Source organism: Leptodactylus fuscus, chromosome 2 (assembly GCF_031893055.1).
Source record: "Leptodactylus fuscus isolate aLepFus1 chromosome 2, aLepFus1.hap2, whole genome shotgun sequence".
In the NCBI taxonomy this organism is placed as follows: domain Eukaryota; kingdom Metazoa; phylum Chordata; class Amphibia; order Anura; family Leptodactylidae; genus Leptodactylus; species Leptodactylus fuscus.
In genome coordinates, this window is record NC_134266.1 from 176,950,158 (window position 1) to 176,970,033 (window position 19,876).

General features: G+C 40.7%; 2 protein-coding genes across 3 annotated transcripts in view; one reads left to right on the top strand and one right to left on the bottom strand.

The window, feature by feature from the left end:
• Positions 1–19,876, bottom strand: part of GABRB3 (gamma-aminobutyric acid type A receptor subunit beta3) — a 297,693-nt gene that overhangs the window by 177,863 nt on the left and 99,954 nt on the right. The window lies entirely within an intron of this gene.
• Positions 6,781–19,876, top strand: part of GABRA5 (gamma-aminobutyric acid type A receptor subunit alpha5) — a 145,730-nt gene continuing 132,634 nt past the window's right edge. The window contains exons 1-2 of one of the 2 annotated variants that reach the window (XM_075265190.1): positions 6,781–7,455; positions 13,513–13,658. In XM_075265190.1, the coding sequence (XP_075121291.1) occupies positions 7,282–7,455; positions 13,513–13,658 (320 nt within the window). In that variant the 5' untranslated portion in view covers positions 6,781–7,281. The remainder of the gene's footprint in view (positions 7,456–13,512; positions 13,659–19,876) is intronic. The other variant, XM_075265191.1, reaches the window with a different exon arrangement.

Sequence of the window (19,876 nt, forward strand, 5' to 3'; positions counted from 1 at the left end):
CCAAGTTCTCACCGGTCCACACAAACGAGGGGCACACTGTCTAAGGTCTGGGACACCTTGATGGCACCCCCTCGCCAAAGTGCCGCCACGGAGGGTCCTAGTGTCACCAGGCGTGAGAAGTATAGGCGCATGTTGCGGGAATACCTTTCCGACCACAGCCCTGTCCTCTCCGACCCCTCTGCGCCCTACACGTATTGGGTGTCGAAGTTGGACCTGTGGCTTGAACTTGCCCTATATGCCTTGGAGGTGCTGTCCTGTCCTGCCGCCAGCGTCCTATCTGAGAGGGTGTTCAGTGCAGCCGGTGGCATCATCACTGACAAGCGCACCCGTCTGTCAGCTGAGAGTGCCGACCGGCTCACTTTGATAAAAATGAACCACCACTGGGTAGAGCCGTCATTTTTGTGCCCACCTGTGTAAAGCACCCCAACATGAAACTCCATGTCTGTACTCAACCTCTCCAATTCCTCCGCATCCTCATACTCATCCACCATAAGCGTTGCACAATTCTGCTAATACTAGGCTCCCTCCACCCTGATTTCCCCCAACTCTGCTGGTTAGAGGCTCCCTCCACCATGAATTTGCCCAAACTGGGCTGTTTAGAGGCTCCCTCCACCATGAATTGGTCCAAACTGGGTTTTTTAGAGGCTCCCTCCACCATGAATTTGCCCAAACTGGGCTGTTTAGAGGCTCCCTCCACCATGAATTGGTCCAAACTGGGCTGGTTAGAGGCTCCCTCCACCATGAATTTCCCAAAACTTGGCTGTTTAGAGGCTCCCTCCACCATGAATTTGCCCAAACTGGGCTGTTTAGAGGCTCCCTCCACCATTAATTGGTCCAAACTGGGCTGGTTAGAGGCTCCCTCCACCATGAATTTGCCCAAACTGGGGTGGTTAGAGGCTCCCTCCACCATTAATTGGTCCAAACTGGGCTGGTTAGAGGCTCCCTCCACCATGAATTTCCCAAAACTTGGCTGTTTAGAGGCTCCCTCCACCATTAATTGGTCCAAACTGGGCTGGTTAGAGGCTCCCTCCACCATGAATTTGCCCAAACTGGGCTGTTTAGAGGCTCCCTCCACCATTAATTGGTCCAAACTGGGCTGGTTAGAGGCTCCCTCCACCATGAATTTGCCCAAACTGGGCTGTTTAGAGGCTCCCTCCACCATGAATTGGTCCAAACTGGGGTGGTTAGAGGCTCCCTCCACCATGAATTGGTCCAAACTGGGGTGGTTAGAGGCTCCCTCCACCATTAATTGGTCCAAACTGGGCTGGTTAGAGGCTCCCTCCACCATGAATTTGCCCAAACTGGGCTGTTTAGAGGCTCCCTCCACCATTAATTGGTCCAAACTGGGCTGGTTAGAGGCTCCCTCCACCATTAATTGGTCCAAACTGGGCTGGTTAGAGGCTCCCTCCACCATGAATTTGCCCAAACTGGGCTGTTTAGAGGCTCCCTCCACCATGAATTGGTCCAAACTGGGCTGGTTAGAGGCTCCCTCCACCATGAATTTCCCAAAACTTGGCTGTTTAGAGGCTCCCTCCACCATTAATTGGTCCAAACTGGGCTGGTTAGAGGCTCCCTCCACCATGAATTGGTCCAAACTGGGGTTTTTAGAGGCTCCCTCCACCATGAATTGGTCCAAACTGGGGTTTTTAGAGTCTCCCTCCACCATGAATTGGTCCAAACTGGGGTTTTTAGAGTCTCCCTCCACCATGAATTGGTCCAAACTGGGGTTTTTAGAGGCTCCCTCCACCATGAATTTGCCCAAACTCTGCTGGTTAGAGGCTCAATCCACCCTGATTTTCAAAACAAATGTTGGTGCCAACCTCAACTTACTACAAGGGCCAAATTCACTGCTGGTGACAAGCTCTCCTCACTGCAAGTGCCAAATACACATGTTTCAAGGTGTTTTCCTACTGTCAGAGAGGTGGTATTGAGTGTGTAAAGTGTGTAGTTGTTAGGCTGTGATGTTGGGGTAATAGAGGGTCTTTGGTGTGTTAGATGCCCCCAGACATGCTTCCCCTGCTGTCCCAGTGTCATTCCAGAGGTGTTGGCATCATTTCCTGGGGTGTCATAGTGGACTTGGTGACCCTCCAGACACGGATTTGGGTTTCCCCCTTAACGAGTATCTGTTCCCCATAGACTATAATGGGGTTCGAAACCCGTTCGAACACACGAACATTGAGCGGCTGTTCGAATCGAATTTCGAACCTCGAACATTTTAGTGTTCGCTCATCTCTATTTATAACCCCAATATATTCTTTGAATTCCCAGTCAGACAATGGCACTGTATACCAGTAGTAAAAATTGTGGGTGCACGTAACCCCAATATATTCTTTGAATTACCAGTCAGAAACTGGCACTATATGGCAGTAGCAAGAAATGAGGGTATTTGTATTCCCAATATACTCTTTGAATTCCCAGTCAGACAATGGCACTGTATACCAGTAGTAAAAATTGTGGGTGCACGTAACCCCAATATATTCTTTGAATTACCAGTCAGAAACTGGCACTATATGGCAGTAGCAAGAAATGAGGGTATTTATAACCCCAATATATTCTTTGAATTCCCAGTCAGACAATGGCACTGTATACCAGTAGTAAAAATTGTGGGTGCACGTAACCCCAATATATTCTTTGAATTCCCAGTCAGAAACTGGCACTATATGGCAGTAGCAAGAAATGAGGGTATTTGTATTCCCAATATACTCTTTGAATTCCCAGTCAGACAATGGCACTGTATACCAGTAGTAAAAATTGTGGGTGCACGTAACCCCAATATATTCTTTGAATTACCAGTCAGAAACTGGCACTATATGGCAGTAGCAAGAAATGAGGGTATTTATAACCCCAATATATTCTTTGAATTCCCAGTCAGACAATGGCACTGTATACCAGTAGTAAAAATTGTGGGTGCACGTAACCCCAATATATTCTTTGAATTCCCAGTCAGAAACTGGCACTATATGGCAGTAGCAAGAAATGAGGGTATTTGTATTCCCAATATATTCTTTGAATTCCCAGTCAGACAATGGCACTGTATACCAGTAGTAAAAATTGTGGGTGCACGTAACCCCAATATATTCTTTGAATTACCAGTCAGAAACTGGCACTATATGGCAGTAGCAAGAAATGAGGGTATTTATAACCCCAATATATTCTTTGAATTCCCAGTCAGACAATGGCACTGTATACCAGTAGTAAAAATTGTGGGTGCACGTAACCCCAATATATTCTTTGAATTCCCAGTCAGAAACTGGCACTATATGGCAGTAGCAAGAAATGAGGGTATTTGTATTCCCAATATACTCTTTGAATTCCCAGTCAGACAATGGCACTGTATACCAGTAGTAAAAATTGTGGGTGCACGTAACCCCAATATATTCTTTGAATTACCAGTCAGAAACTGGCACTATATGGCAGTAGCAAGAAATGAGGGTATTTGTATTCCCAATATATTCTTTGAATTCCCAGTCAGACAATGGCACTGTATACCAGTAGTAAAAATTGTGGGTGTATATAGCCCCAATTCTATTGCTAGGGGACTTGCAGGGTATTTCTGGGGTGAAGGTGGGGGGGCACACCGTTGGAACGGGTATCGGGGTATATATCGGGTATACGGGAATACACTGACAGTGTATTCCATTCAGGATCCTGGGAAAGCTGGGTTGCGGCGATTGAGCCCGTCAGTGCCACGTTACACTGACAAGCTTCTCCCTGGAATTTAGCTCTTACAAGAGCTGTTGGTTGTCTTCTCCTTCCTATCCTAGCCTGTCCCTGCCTACCCAGAATCTAAGCCCTAGCTAGCTGGACGGAAACCTCCGTCCTCGGTGAATTGCAAGCTCAGAATGACGCGAAGCTGGGCGGCGCTGTTCTTTTAAATTAGAGGTCACATGTTTTCGGCAGCCAATGGGTTTTGCCTACTTTTTTCAACGTCACCGGTGTCGTAGTTCCTGTCCCACCTACCCTGCGCTGTTATTGGAGCAAAAAAGGCGCCAGGGAAGGTGGGAGGGGAATCGAGTAATGGCGCACTTTACCACGCGGTGTTCGATTCGATTCGAACATGCCGAACAGCCTAATATCCGATCGAACATGAGTTCGATAGAACACTGTTCGCTCATCTCTAATAGTAGCATGACTGGTTATAAATTCTTGAAGGTGTTTTCCTGGCTAAAAATATTGATGACCTATGCTAAATAAAGATCAGTGAGGAACCTACACCTAGTACCCCAGTTGATACTAAGAGAATGGAGCAGTAAGCAGACAGCTCTGTTCTTGGTGCAGTCGTTGGATTGAGTCACTAAGCTTTAGCTCCTGCCTAAGTGAATGGGTACTACACAGAAATAAGAGCTGTCTGCTTCCTGCTCCATTCTCTGTGTATTTGTGGCTGATCAGTGGGGGTGAAGGGTATTGGATAACCACTGATCTGATATTGATGACATATCCTTAATATAATGTTGTAAAATGATGCAATGGAAAGCTAACAAGTGATTTAAAACACAAAAGTTAATGTGTCTAAATAAAAACAGTTTTGTAAATGCAGGTCTAAAATTCTTCCCAGTGACTCAACTGAAAAGAAGGGTTTTCTTACATGCATTTCTGTTAAGTGATGAACAGCAAACTCTTAAAGTCTATCTCTAGATAAAAACTTAACATGGCGCTTTTGGCCTGAAATATGTAGAACATATTAATACTTGAAAAGGGCAGCCCTAATGATCCATTGCTGTTCACTCTTAGGCAAGGTCTAAAGCTTAAAAGGGCTTGTCCTACAATAGACATATCCTGTGGATAAGAGTCAAATTGATGGAGGTCTAACCATGACCTGCTGTTAATCTACCATCGCCGTCAATCTCATAGAGATGAATGATGCTCAATGGACATACATGTTCATCTCTCCAATAATGAAGAGACATTTCTCAAAATCAATGAGGAAATGCCACTATGGAATAGGGGGTGAGTGTCTATTATGGGACAGCTCCTTTAAGCTAGCAGTGACAATAGAGAAGCATTGTTAACAGTCACCTGGGAGTCAGCAGAGGAGACATTACCCCTATGTCACACATTGCAGACATGATAAATGAGCAGCTCTGATATGATATGAGCCACACTGGGTTTTGTGTTGGAAATACTACAATAATCGAGAAATATGGATATTCTACCTACTAGAAGTATAGGCTGTGTGATACCGAACCCAGCCTTTGACTTTTTTGTAAAGCAGTTTCAGTGCCATCAAGGATTGTGTCAGGAATTGTAACACAGTCCTATTCACTTGAGGCAGAATATTAGCAAGAAACAGAAGACAGAATGTCAGATTAGACTATCCAGGATTCTTGTAGCCTGTAATAAAGAAACACATAGGCCTGGATAGGAGCACAGGAATCATGGGAGATTTTTTAATCAACATTATGTGCAAAATTGCTTTATTATATATTAACAGGACTGCAATGTAGATGCTTGTACCATAGGTGCTTATTAGTCCTCATGCCCCATTGCCAATAGCTGCCATTCCTCCACTGCTAAAATTCAATACAATATGTGAGTAATGAGTCAAAATGGCATAAAGTGAGAACAATATACTATATTTTGACATACCATATTGGCAGTTCAATTTTGCAAGTACTGTGCAGATGTTACATCAGTATTATTTACTTAATGTACCGACTTGTTTTAGCAGTCCCCTGAGAACAACCCCATGATTTATATCTTATTTCCTACAATATGCAGTAACTTCACACTTGAAGTGTTTTACATGCCCACTGGACTATGTGAATACCATACTGAGTTAAATATGTTTCCAAGAAATAAAAAGCTAGCGCCAACGAAATCTTCTCGGACAGCATATAGTAAGACAGTGAGTTGGACTATGTGCCAGATCACCTTTGTTAAGCAGATGGATATGGTAGAATTCTAATACATTGTGCATTTTATAGTGTAATTGCTCCACCCACAGATGAGACAACGAAATATCACAAAGAATTATTAAACATCTAACCAGTTCTCCCTGTGATAACATAGCGACCTCTATTGGTGGACAATCAGATTGCACAGCTACGATTCACATTTACAAAAGGCTGACACAAAATCGGAAATGGAATGTGTTAAGCCTGATGACCTATAGGTCTTTGTTACAATCTCCAGCTCATGTGTGTGATACCAATAAATACAACTGAATAAACATGCGTGACTTCTATATCAATTCTTTTCTGTGTCCTTATCTGCAGATAATTGATACGACTTGTACATGGGATATGAACCTCACGCAGAGATTGCACACAATTCAGTGTAATAGTTATTCTGCTGCTAAAAACTGTGCAGTGTGGACAAATGCTGAAGTAGTGTGTTCTGGGAGCCATGCGATACACACACTGCGGTTACTTAAAAGTACAATTAGAAGATCTATAGGCATCTGCTACAGCAGCTTGTTATACTCATGCAGCGTGCTATACTCAAGGACGAGGCTATAAATCCAGGAGTGCCATGCACAGGAAAACCATTCTCTTAAGGAAATGAGAAGCAGAATCCAGATTTGGACAGATGTGTCAGATGACATATGTGATGCAAATAGTAACGACAGGCAAGTAGACACATGGAGGAAAGGCATAATGCTCTAGACAATACAATGTCTACCATTATCCAGTGTCAGTCAGTGTTATCTCCCCCCACCCCCTATACACACTCACACACCCCTCAATACCCTGAGCATTAGGGTGATCATTGAGCATTCTGCCATAGCAGACACAGCAGATGTAGATATGAAAGGGAAAATGCATGATATTTACTTCACAGAAGACCCCTGGAGTTGTATTCCATGCCCATGCTGGTGACGTGGCTGATTCCTGCATGTGCTGGGCACTTCATGCTCTGAACTTGTGGATTGCTCAGGGGACCTCATTATGAGGCTGGGTAGACTCTGTCATCCACTTCTCTACAGAGATCTCAGTAGTTACTGTGAGTGGATAGTCCATAGACTCAGACAGGATAACGCAAAAGTAGAGAGGAGATATAGATCATAGGGAGAAGAATTGTTCATTAATAGAGGGACTGGGTAGTTGTTCATCCCTGAGGGAGGAGCTGAGCAAGATCAGGACTGTAAGAGCCACCAGCAGAAGCCAGCAGCCCCAGCACCGCTTCTACTGGGGACCACAGCCAAGGTGTGAGCAGATCATGAGGTCAGATGAAGGCTCGGAGATGAAGAACATCTGACACCACCTCAGGCCCCAGTACAATAGAAATTAAAGCTCACAAGGTAAGTCACAGCCTTTCTTTCTTTCAATCTGTCTGGTTGCTATGCATGCAGTAGCAATGCCTGCTGTCAGGAGTCGTAGAGAGATTATCTACATTGTCATGTCTGCAATAAGTATCTCTCACCTGCTGAGGGACCAGTCTGAAAGGACAAGGAAGAAAAAAGCAGCAGGACGTTTCCCTGCACCAGTGCACACACAGATGCTAGATCATGGATATGTGACTACAATAATTGCCCGATTGATTTGCAGACATCGCTGTAGTATGGTGAAAACACAACAGTGCATGAGTCATTATAACTAGTATTCCAGCTGTCAGGCACATAAGCTGTAATGTGTGTAAATGGCACAGCATCGTGTTCTCACTGATATACGTTACACGATTAAATGTGCGATATGTGTTAGGCTGCAGCTGACCTTTGTGTAACAGAAGCTGCAGCTCCACTCATTGGAAGGAGAACACTGTGATGATGACAAGGTCTTTTGTGTATGGGAAACGCTATAATAGCTTCTGTGGAACAGGATGATATACGAGTTTTATGTGGGGATGAAACTGAGATATGCTGCAGTTTTCGTTACAGTGTAAATGTAGATTAACTGGCAGCTCTGTTGTAATAATGGACCAAAAAATTGTATAGATATAATTCACAGGAGGAGATAGGGATATCGTAATTATAAATAGACTTCATTGATTAACTTTTATTTATTATATTAATAAAATCTCAATTGAGATGTCAAACGTCAACTAAAAATCAGAAAGGCTTCTAAGGAAGTAGTTGATGAATACTTCATATAAGGTGGAACATTTCACATAGACTGATAGTGAGTACCCCGATCCCTGATGCTCAGTTTTCAATATGACAGTGATAGCTCAGGGAGGCAAAAATGTCATCAGTCCGTGGGTAATTAGCCAAAAATATCATCAGTCCATGGGTAATTAGCCACCAGACTTACAACGCCTCAAGTGTCATCAATCACAACTCCCTCATGGAAAATATAGGTAGTGATATCCCCTAAATAGCCCAGACATTTCATCTGTATTCACTGACTGAGATTGAATTCAAGATAGTGGGCAGTAAAGGGTAAACTGCTGTGTATGAAAAGCCAAGACACATGCAATGCAATAAGTGTGGAGAGGAATGAGTGTTTATAGACAAGTCAGCTGTGTCCTGCATCACTCCATGTAAGCCACTACATTACAGCTCCTGCATGTGCTAAGGTAAAGCAGCTCTGTCTAGCTCTCCTTAACATCAAGTCCTTCGCAGGCAGTGAAAAAGTGGACCAGTCATAGTCTCTGATAGATCCCTATTGATCTCAACGCGTTTCCCTTGTTTAGTATGTATAAGTTCATCAGGAGAAGTATAGTGTGTCCAGAGGATAGAAGAATTGCAGTGATAACTGCATTCCCCAGAGCCCTGATGGTGGACTTTAGTACTTCAGAATAGCCGACGCTGACTGTTGGCGCTGCCGGTCTTTATATAGGCCCAGCCGCCCACAGACCCACCTGTCCATCCGGGGGAGCCAATGAGAGTATAGATACCCACCCCAGCCAGTCCTGTAACGTGGGCGTGAGTCAGCGGGCAGGGCTATAGTCATCAGCTGTGAAGAGGCCGGGCGGTATCATAGGAGACTTAAGTATTAATAAAAAGGAACTAGAGTGACAGCATGTTGCTAAAGCTCCCATATTTGCAGTAAATGAATATCCATAGATAGATAGGTGTAAAAATGATAGCACAATATTAAGAGGTCCAGACCTGCCAGAAAAAGATCACTTCGGTATGGTAAATATGGATAATATACATGGCTAGATAAATATCCATAAGCATCGCAGATTATTAATTGCATCGATATATGTATCCAAGAGCAGCATAGGATGTGTCCATAGAAATACACATGATCCCATCAAAACTAAAACATTGTAGGCCTTATTATATATAGGCATGGTTAATGCTTATTTAATATATCAATAATTGTCTAATAGCTGCAAATGTGAATATCCATTCCATGGTTGCCCCTAACCAGGTCCAATAGACCAATACTGCTATAGCCATCTGTGCATGATAAAGCCCCAAACTGACCATAGCAGAGCCCCATGGTCTAATATTTATGCAATCGAAAAATGGAGCCACATATGCCTTTGTAGCACAAAGTGAAACACCCATATACTGTACAGTATACATAGATCTCTATTATGGGCTGTAACCCCTAAAAATCAAAGGTTGTAGCCAGGAGACCACTAAAAGGGATCGCTAAATCGATACCATTAATAGATGTGCCAAGTCAAGGAGACAACGAGGGATTTATCCATATACACAGCCCAGACCAATAAAACGTGATCTATTCTCCATCTTGTTGTTAATAGAAATATCCAATGCAGAGTAGCTATAGTCGATACTATGTATCTATTATCATGTCCATGATATCAAGAGGACAGAAATAAACATGCAACTGTGGCAACAAGTATTGTCCCTGTGAAGAGAATGGAGGGATCACAATCAAAAATAACAATACTTCTTAGTCCAGAATGGTTATATATACAAAATACTGGTATGTAGATCTATTTAGAAAAGAAAAACTGATGATGAATACTCTGAAAGAACTACTGTCACCATTCCCCTATATGAAGGGGGCAAAAGAGATTGTGTCATTCAGGTCACTTGGTTTAACTGATCTAAACCTAAAGATCCATTGGAGTTCCTTCCAGAGTATGGCATAATCCCAGTCGCCCCCTTGTGGTGACTTACGCCCATCCCCTCCATCCTTAGACATCTGGAGGACATCCACCTTCCATCTGGGGCAGTCCTTGAGAATTTGGGCATAGAGGCACTCTGCAGCGCCATACCACATGTCAAGAGGTGTGGGGCTATGGAACAATATTTTTCTGTCAGTTCCAGAGCTCTTAATATTGCGTTACATTACTATCCATAGATATTCATTTACATCTAATACTGTATACTGCATCGAGTCTCTCATTTTTAACTGATGTTTGACATCTGAATTGAGATTTTCTTAATATAATGAATAAAAATTATGTTTTATTAATATTTTTTGATTTGGGAAACTGCTCTGTGAAGTCAAAAAATTGTTCAGTACCAATCCAATTGGACAGTCCTGATGGTGTTATGTGTGGCTGTTGCCACAGGTCACAGCAGCCAGGTGAACAGCTCCAGTCACTAGTGCTAGGAGCAGCTGATGGCACAGGACATGAGTCAGGAACAGCACTAGTCATGTGAACAGGTTCCATCAGTTTCAGGGTTCATCACTACACCAGTGAACAGCTCATGTAGTTTGTATAACCTGCTGCAGATGATAAATGTCACAGTAGTGACTCAGGGTTGAACATTTCACCAGTGGATAGCTTCTGTCACTTGTATAACCTGCAGCTGAGTGTATATGTCGCACTAGTAGTCCATGTATCAGCATTACCCCAGTGGATAGCTTCTGTCACTTGTATAACATGCAGCTAAATGTATGTCACATTAGTGGCAAAGGGTTCAGCACTACACCAATGGATAGATCCTGTCACTTGTATAACCCGCAGCTAAATGTATATGTCACATAAGTTGCAAAGGGTTTACCACTACACCAATGGATAAATCCTGTCACTTGTATAACCCGCAGCTAAATGTATATGTCACATAAGTCACAAAGGGTTCAACACTACACCAGTGGATAGATCCTGTCACATATAACCTGCAGTGGAGTGTATATGTGACAGTAGTGGTACAGAGTTCAGCACTAAACGAGTGGATAGTTCATGTCACTTGTATAATCTTTTTGCTGAGTGCATTGCACAGTAATGTTCCAGGTTACAGCAATACTCCAGAAGCAGCTCCTGTCACTTGTATAATATGCAGCTGAATGTATATGTCACAGAAATAGTTCAGGGTTCAGCATTACACCAGAAGACATCATCTGTGGCTTTTACAACATACAGCTGAGAGTACAGTATCTTTGACAGTACTAATTCAAGGTTCAATACTACACCAGAAGACATCTTCAGTTACTTGTATCACTTACAGCTGAGTGTATATGCCAAACTAGTGATTTAGGGCTCATCAAACAGCTGGACAACTCCTGTCACTTGTATAATCTGCAACTGCGTGTGCAATATATGTCACATTTGTGGTTCGGGGTACAATACGTCACCAGTAGGCAGTTCTTGTCAGTAGTATATTATGCAGCAGTATATATACGTCAGAGCAGTGCTTTCTGGTTCAGCACCACAACTATGGACAGCGCCTGTTATTTGTACTGTATAACCTGGGGCCCAATATACAGTCCTATGAAAAAGTTTGGGCACCCCTATTAATCTTAATCATTTTTAGTTCTAAATATTTTGGTGTTTATAACAGCCATTTCAGTTTGATATATCTAATAACTGATGGACACAGTAATATTTCAGGATTGAAATGAGGTTTATTGTACTAACAGAAAATGTGCAATATGCATTAAACCAAAATTTGACCGGTGCAAAAGTATGGGCACCTCAACAGAAAAGTGACATTAATATTTAGTAGATCCTCCTTTTGCAAAGATAACAGCCTCTAGTCGCTTCCTGTAGCTTTTAATCAGTTCCTGGATCCTGGATAAAGGTATTTAGGACAAACAATTCAAGTTCAGTTAAGTTAGATGGTCGCCGAGCATGAACAGCCCGCTTCAAATCATCCCACAGATGTTCAATGATATTCAGGTCTGGGGACTGGGATGGCCATTCCAGAACATTGTAATTGTTCCTCTGCATGAATGCCTGAGGATTTGGAGCGGTGTTTTGGATCATTGTCTTGCTGAAATATCCATCCCCGGCGTAACTTCAACTTCGTCACTGATTCTTGAACATTATTCTCAAGAATCTGCTGATACTGAGTGGAATCCATGCGACTCTCAACTTTAACAAGATTCCCGATGCCGGCATTGGCCACACAGCTCCAAAGCATGATGGAACCTCCACCAAATTTTACAGTGGGTAGCATGTGTTTTTCTTGGAATGCTGTTTCTTTTTGGACGCCATGCATAACGCCTTTTTTTATAACCAAACAACTCAATTTTTGTTTCCAAAATGAAGCTGCCTTGTCCAAATGTGCTTTTTCATACCTCAGGCAACTCTATTTGTGGCGTACGTGCAGAAACGGCTTCTTTCTCATCACTCTCCCATACAGCTTCTATTTGTGCAAAGTGTGCTGTATAGTTGACCGATGCACAGTGACACCATCTGCAGCAAGATGATGCTGCAGCTCTTTGGAGGTGGTCTGTAGATTGTCCTTGACTGTTCTCACCATTCTTCTTCTCTGCCTTTCTGATATTTTTCTTGGCCTGCCACTTCTGGGCTTAACAAGAACTGTCCCTGTGGTCTTCCATTTCCTTACTATGTTCCTCACAGTGGAAACTGACAGGTTAAATCTCTGAGACAACTTTTTGTATCCTTCCCCTGAACAACTATGTTGAACAATCTTTGTTTTCAGATCATTTGAGAGTTGTTTTGAGTAGCCCATGATGCCACTCTTCAGAGGAGATTCAAATAGGAGATCAACTTGCAATTGGCCACCTTAAATACCTTTTCTTATGATTGGATACATCTGGCTATGAAGTTCAAAGCTCACTGAGGTTACAAATGCCAATTTTGTGCTTCAGTAAGTCAGTAAAAAGTAGTTAGGGGAATTCAAATCAATAAAATGATAAGGGTGCCCATACTTTTGCACCGGTCAAATTTTGGTTTAATGCATATTGCACATTTTCTGTTAGTACAATAAACCTCATTTCAATCCTGAAATATTACTGTGTCCATCAGTTATTAGATATATCAAACTGAAATGGCTGTTGCAAACACCAAAATATTTAGAACAAAAAATGATTAAGATTAATAGGGGTGCCCAAACTTTTTCATAGGACTGTACATGTTAACATAGTAGAGGAAGGATCCTCAGTGGATAGCTAGCAGTACTGACTTCAAATATTAGTGATTGGACATGTCACAATAAAGCAGTAGCCCAGCTCACATAGCGATGACAAGACATCAATAACCATATTGATAAATGAGAACTGGTAACATTCATTGTAGTATAGACACAAATTGATAGCATCGTATAAAGTAGTTTGGTAGGTGACTGTTTGTTTTATTATCGTTTAAACTGTTTCTAACCATTATAATCTTAAAGTAAAACATTATTCATTTTACATGTAACATATACTATGAAAATAACATATTATAAGACGTAGTATATAGGCTTCTTCGTGAAACTGGAAATGATCATATTCTAATATCTTTCTTCAAATTTAGAGTGGACTTGGACATCATTCGCATCTACACACAAGGCAATCCATTCACCGTATACTAGAGATGGACTGTGCAGTAAAGTCATCTTTCACTTTCATCACAAAAATACTTGTGTCCTGTTTTATTTTCAGTTTGTACATAATGTCCAGGTAAGTGGGATTTCTAACTAGTTTTTTTCTTAGTACTTGCTATTTAATGCACTGTAAGTTCATTAAAACATGTACAACTAACTCATAATTTATTATTATTATTATTATTATTATTATTATTATCATCATCATCATCACAGTATATGTTAACTAAAAGGCTAAAATACAAATATATTTTGGAGTGTCCATTGTAGTCCATTAGATGATTACATCATTGATCTAGTAATGTACTGACACAACGTCAATAGAAAGCTTAGATTTATATTTGATAATTACAATAAAATCAATATGTTAAGTTTAGTGATTCTGCATCACCTTGTAATACAAAACTACAGCAGACCAAGTAATATCTTCACTTTTTCTATCTTACTCTGGAGGTTAAATGTCATTTCCCTGAACCAACCAACCATGAGATTCAAGAAGCTCTCGTTGCCTACTTTGCTTGCATTATTAGCCAAGATGTTATACATAACTTGTTTATTGAAATGTGAGACATATCATTACTTGCTTAGTGATCCAATAACATTTCCTTTTGGTATTGAACTCTCATTCATACAACAGGCATCCATGTTTCTACAAAAGATAAATATACAGCAATATCAATATTTACATATTCCAGTATAATCAGTTCTGTCCCATAACTATAGTTTTGATTCCTTTGAAAAAATGTTAGTCTCTTACTAAAATATTCTGACACATAAGTAAGACAATGGTTAGAGAGAATCTGTCACTATTTTTTGCCCCATATATACCATTGTGATGGCTGGATAGATGAAAAACCCTGATTCTGAATATAATATTTTTATTATATCATAAATAGTTTCTATAATATTTGGTATCCATTGACATTCCTGCACCGTAAGCCTGTATAAGATTTGTATACTGTATGCCAATGCATAACCAGAAACCCCAAGCTGAGCAATACAATGGGAGGACTCCCCATTATGCGTCAATTCTTAAGCAATCTGACCCACTGCAGTATGGCTTCAGGGAAAGGCCAGTAAATACAGAGATAAAATTGCTAATATAAAATCACAACATTTTACCTATGCAATGATCTCAAGAGCTTGTTAGCTGTAAAACATAGTGACAAATTGCCTTTAACTGAACGTGAATGAGTCTCTTGAGTGTGAACACCTGCCATAGGTTGCCCTGAGCACTTCATCTTTACAATAACTGTCAATAGCTTATATTCAATCATGTATGTCACAATAGGTAACGGCTTTCAGTAATAGGATAACACACACCTTCATCCAGTCCTACAAATATGATGCTCAGCTAAGCAGAACAGGCCACTGCTAGACCTATGCCCCTATAGACTAAGGATCTGCCATCAGGGAGCTGACAGGACTCCATACGCTAGCTGAACCCAATCATTATCCATTCATCTCTTATCAGATTCCTATGGGATATCCCAGCAGGCGAGCTATGCCATATTATAGCTGCTTCTATTATACTGTATTATGATGTGTCTCCAGGTTCACAACTTTACATGTATGGCTGCAAAGTAAAAGCAAAAGCAGATTATTGTAAATGTTTTATGCAGTGATGACAGGGGTGGCAGAAGTCTAGCCATGGTTTGGTCTGAATATTGTGTATTATGTATAAGTAATAAGCTTGTCAACATCTGCACACTTGTGACCTAGCAGTAAGATATACGGCCACTACAGCCACAGTGCTCTTTGGTTAGTAATGTGTTCTATTACTGTAGAAGAACATGTAATAACATTATCAATCCAATCAGAATGGTATGACATATTGTATGAATAACTACAGTATGAGCCTGATGGGATCTTACATTTTTGAAAATAGTATGTGTGTATATATATATATATATATATATATATATATATATATATATATATGTAATCACAAAGTAATTGACAGTATGGGAATTGCATAGATTATAGCATTTCATTAGATTTGTATACTATCAGAAATATAAATCCTACCAAAAAAGTAGAATTTATTAAAGCTACCCATAGAAGTGTGTATAGCAATGTGATTCTTTGTGTAGGTTGGCAACTGTGACAACAGACATAAATTCTGCATAAGAGTAGTCATATAACATTTCCAAAAAGTATAAAAAAATGCAGTGACTGAAGAGCAATAATATCAAAAAATAAATAAATCTTATAGTGTTTTATTATAGGCAGAAAGCCTTTTTCTAAAACTGTGATAGCATTCCAAAGTGAAAAGCTGCTGTTTACTGCATATATGCACCACCAGGGGAATGTAGCTTTATACTGTACATACTCATTCAGATGAAGTGAGAACCATGTAATATGTAGCTATGCCTAGTCCTCTCTTCCCAAGTGATTTATAAATTTCATAGATGGATGTCCATGTTAAAAAAAAAAGTCCTGTAAGAAGTAGCTAATAAAGTAATATCATCATTATTGATATTTTAACATACATTACCAAAGCATCAACCTTTGCATGTGGTCCTATGTCACATGACAGATAATAAATTGTGATATTGTGATGAGTTTTATTAAATAATAATCTCAGCTCTTCTACAGCTAAGAAACTCCATTAAACTGAAATTTAGGCTTTAACTTTGATAAACTTTGGCTTTAAGTGAGCATCTTTACCTTCTATTTCTTCATTACTTTAACTTTATGGTCTCATTCTATTCGTGAAACCATCAAGGTACTAAAACATTTGTTAATTGTGTGTCTTTTTGCATAAACTGTGGGGCTAGAGTAGCGCCAATGGTAATGACGTAGAGATGATCGAGTACTATTCGAAACGGCCGAATAGCAGGCACCCATAGGAATGAATGGAAGCAGCTGGCACGCAGGCCGGCCGCTTAACGCCCTGCATGCCGGCTGCGTCCATTCATTCCTATGGGTGCGTGCTATTCAAAACGGGAGTTTCGAATAGTACTCGATCATCTCTATCAGAGCTGAGCTGAAAGTCTATTACAGTTAACCTATTACAGTTATTAATTGGAGAAAAAATGAATCCATAATCCATTACATTCTGTCTGTACTACTAAGGGCCGGATAGACATCTGCCCCTTTCTCCGTTTTGCAAGTTTCCGTCTTCTGCCCAAGAAACTGGACAGGAGACGGAAACTCGGTAGTCAGTTTTCAAACCATTCATTTGAATGGATTTGCAAAGTGTCCACCCGTGAGCGTCTGGTGCCTCTCCGCGGCGAAACTGTTTTTTTTAACCGGACACAAAGTCGAACATGCAAGAGAGGCACCAGACACTCCCGGGCGGACACTTTGCAAACCCATTCGAGTGAATGGGTTTGAAAACTGACTCCTGGGTTTCCGTCTCCTTTCCAGTTTCTTGGGCGGAAGACAGAAACCTGCAAAGTGGAGACCGGGCACTGGTGTGAACCCGCCCTAACCTGCTTAATGCCCTCTTCCAAGTACCATCAGATTTTTTTTCACAATGCAATAAGTCAAAACAAATTCTATAGTATGCACAAACACCTGAAAATCACTTTAGATATGTTGAAGACAGACCACATGCTAAACATGGTTCCTATTCAAATCCACAATATGAATCTATAAGTGCCATATGATGACAATATAAGGCACTCTGTTATACTCTAGAAACAATGTTTTTTGGAGGGAAAACCTTAGCTATATGACATGTGATAGATCATACTACAGAAGTATCAATATTCCACAGGTATCCAATTTGCTTACAAATTTCAATGTGTATTGAAACCAATTCAATACAATATCACAACATGCTAACAAAGCCGTAAAAGGGTATGTTCACATTGCAGAATTTGTCATGGATTTGGGGGAAGATTTTACTACCGAATCCAGGACAAATTCCGCTTCCCATTCTTTTCAATGGGAGGCAGAGATCGCAGCAGGACACAGAAAAAAAGAAGCTTGATCTTGCTGTGGATTCCGTGGCAGATTCAACCACAGAATCTGTGATTCAAGACTCTCTGCTGACTTGGCCTAGTCAGCAGCGGGAAGCCACGATGGAATGCCAATACCATGCATCAGCAACCTGTCACCACTAGCCCGTGGGCAAAAATACCGAAACCCAAAAATGAAGAGGAATTCTTCTTCATTTTCTGCCATGTGAACATACTCAAATGTTTCAATTAATCCTACACCACTGGGTGATCACAAAACACCCCTATTTTTGACCATAGTTGTTGTGATAACTTGTAACAAAACAATGTTATGTTGATAAAAGCAGTTTAACTTGTGATGCACATATCTAAATATAGTTCACTGAAGGAGTAACTAAAATTTAACTTTTATTGGATGTGCTAAAACAATTATTTCAAGGATAAATCCTCCCACAGGTCTCTGCCCAACCTCACATGTTTCCCTAGCCCTATTATGGGCTGTTCATCAGGAGGAGTTTCAATGTCCACAGGATTTGCAATAACAATCGCAGTGCCCCTGCCCTAGATAGTAGAACAGGGCACTTAGATGTTATGGACATTACATGGGAGGGAGGAGGATTTAAAGTGGTGTATATTTAGACCACACACACTAATGAAAGGTCCAGCCACCCACATTTTGGTGTTTTTAGGACTTAATTTATCCTTGAAATAATTGTTGTAGTGCATCCAATAAAAGTTAAATTTTAGTTACTCCTTCAGTGAACTACTTTCTATAGAGTGACAATCCCTCAGTGATATTTACATATCTAAATATGTCCAACCAAGAGGATGGGTAAAGGAGGACATATATGTACACTTCATGCCTTACTGACCTGGGTGTCGGTGTCATGATACATAATAAAACCAAATATTAATTTGTGTATGTGTTCAGAAATTTTTGTGGGAAGATATCATTGGTGTTAAGAGTTTTCTGCCATAAAATATACTATATTTGGCACACATTGGGTTCGTGCACTTTTTTACAATGTTTCTGCCATTCCCCGGGCAGAGAGTGGTGGCAATGAGTCTTGGGCAGACTCTGACAGCACATTGCATTTCACTGCCATCAGTAACACTTGGAATCTAAACCAGCTTCTTAGATATAGCACATTTCAGTTTATGGCATGTGGACCACCCAAGATTTACCAAAATTATAATTTCGTACCAGTGCAGCCGAGAAAAAGTCTGGAATTCTACAAGTCAGCCTTCATAAATCCGCCCCTCCGAGCTGTTTTTCAAGTTTGCAATGCTAATTGACGAGAATGTACTAAAATATCATAACAACATTGTTTTAATATGCAGTAGAGGACTACAAAGAAAAGCAGATCATTTAAAAGCAACATGAAATATTTGCCGGCATAGCCTATAGAATTCATTGACTTGAAAGCAAGTTAAGATGAAATGATTTGTTCAAGGTCATTTGAAGCTACTTTCAAAACTGTTCGAAACTTTTGCACTTCAAAGCTACATGTTGTTTTGCTTTGCTGTAAAATGTATATCAAAGCAAAACGCCATGGAAATTTTGCAGTCGTCAGCATTATTTTAATGAAGGAATCTGCAGCAATTTAGCTAGAATTAATGAAGCATGCCTAAAATGTTTTGTTTTAACCACTCAGACATAACTTCATTGATTTAGAGAATTATGTTTAATCAGATATCAATAAAAGTTTAATACATTTTATAACTGAAACAGATCATATGGTTTGATGTGTGCTGTTTATCCAAATATTCACACTCAAAGACGTTCTCTCATGAGGACAAGCACTTTCTATTTGCCCTATTGTGTCATACAGAAATCCACTTCCATTTAGCCAAGTGAGGAAGTTGCTCACAACAACAGTTTTTACTTTAGCGGATTCAACCAAAACATGGGTAGCCATTCACTGTAATAGCCAGCAGATCATGTGCCAAATGCAAGGCCAAATACAGCTGCTCTGTGATGTAGACTAGCTTCTTGTTTGGCTTACTTTTGTTTGCTGAAATTTACAAAAGATGAGTAACAATTGTTTGAGGAAGAAATATGATGAACCTAACTTTAACTCCCATTCCGTAATAGTATGGTTGGTTTTCGGATATTTAAACAAGGCAGCCACTTAGGAGCTGAGTGGCCATCATAGCTGCTGGGTCTCTGCTGTATTATATGGCAGAGACCTGGTACAAATGCCCGGGATCAATGCTCGCACTGCCTCGGTGAAAGACTCCATTTTGCTGGTGGTGCATGGGGGCTACCATCTTGCCTAAGTTCTCCAGCACCCAGAGTGAATAATAGCAAGCAGAGATCTAGAAAACTGTGAGGAATTGGTCTGAAAGTGGCCAACTCCTTTAATTTCCCTTGCATGAGAGTCAT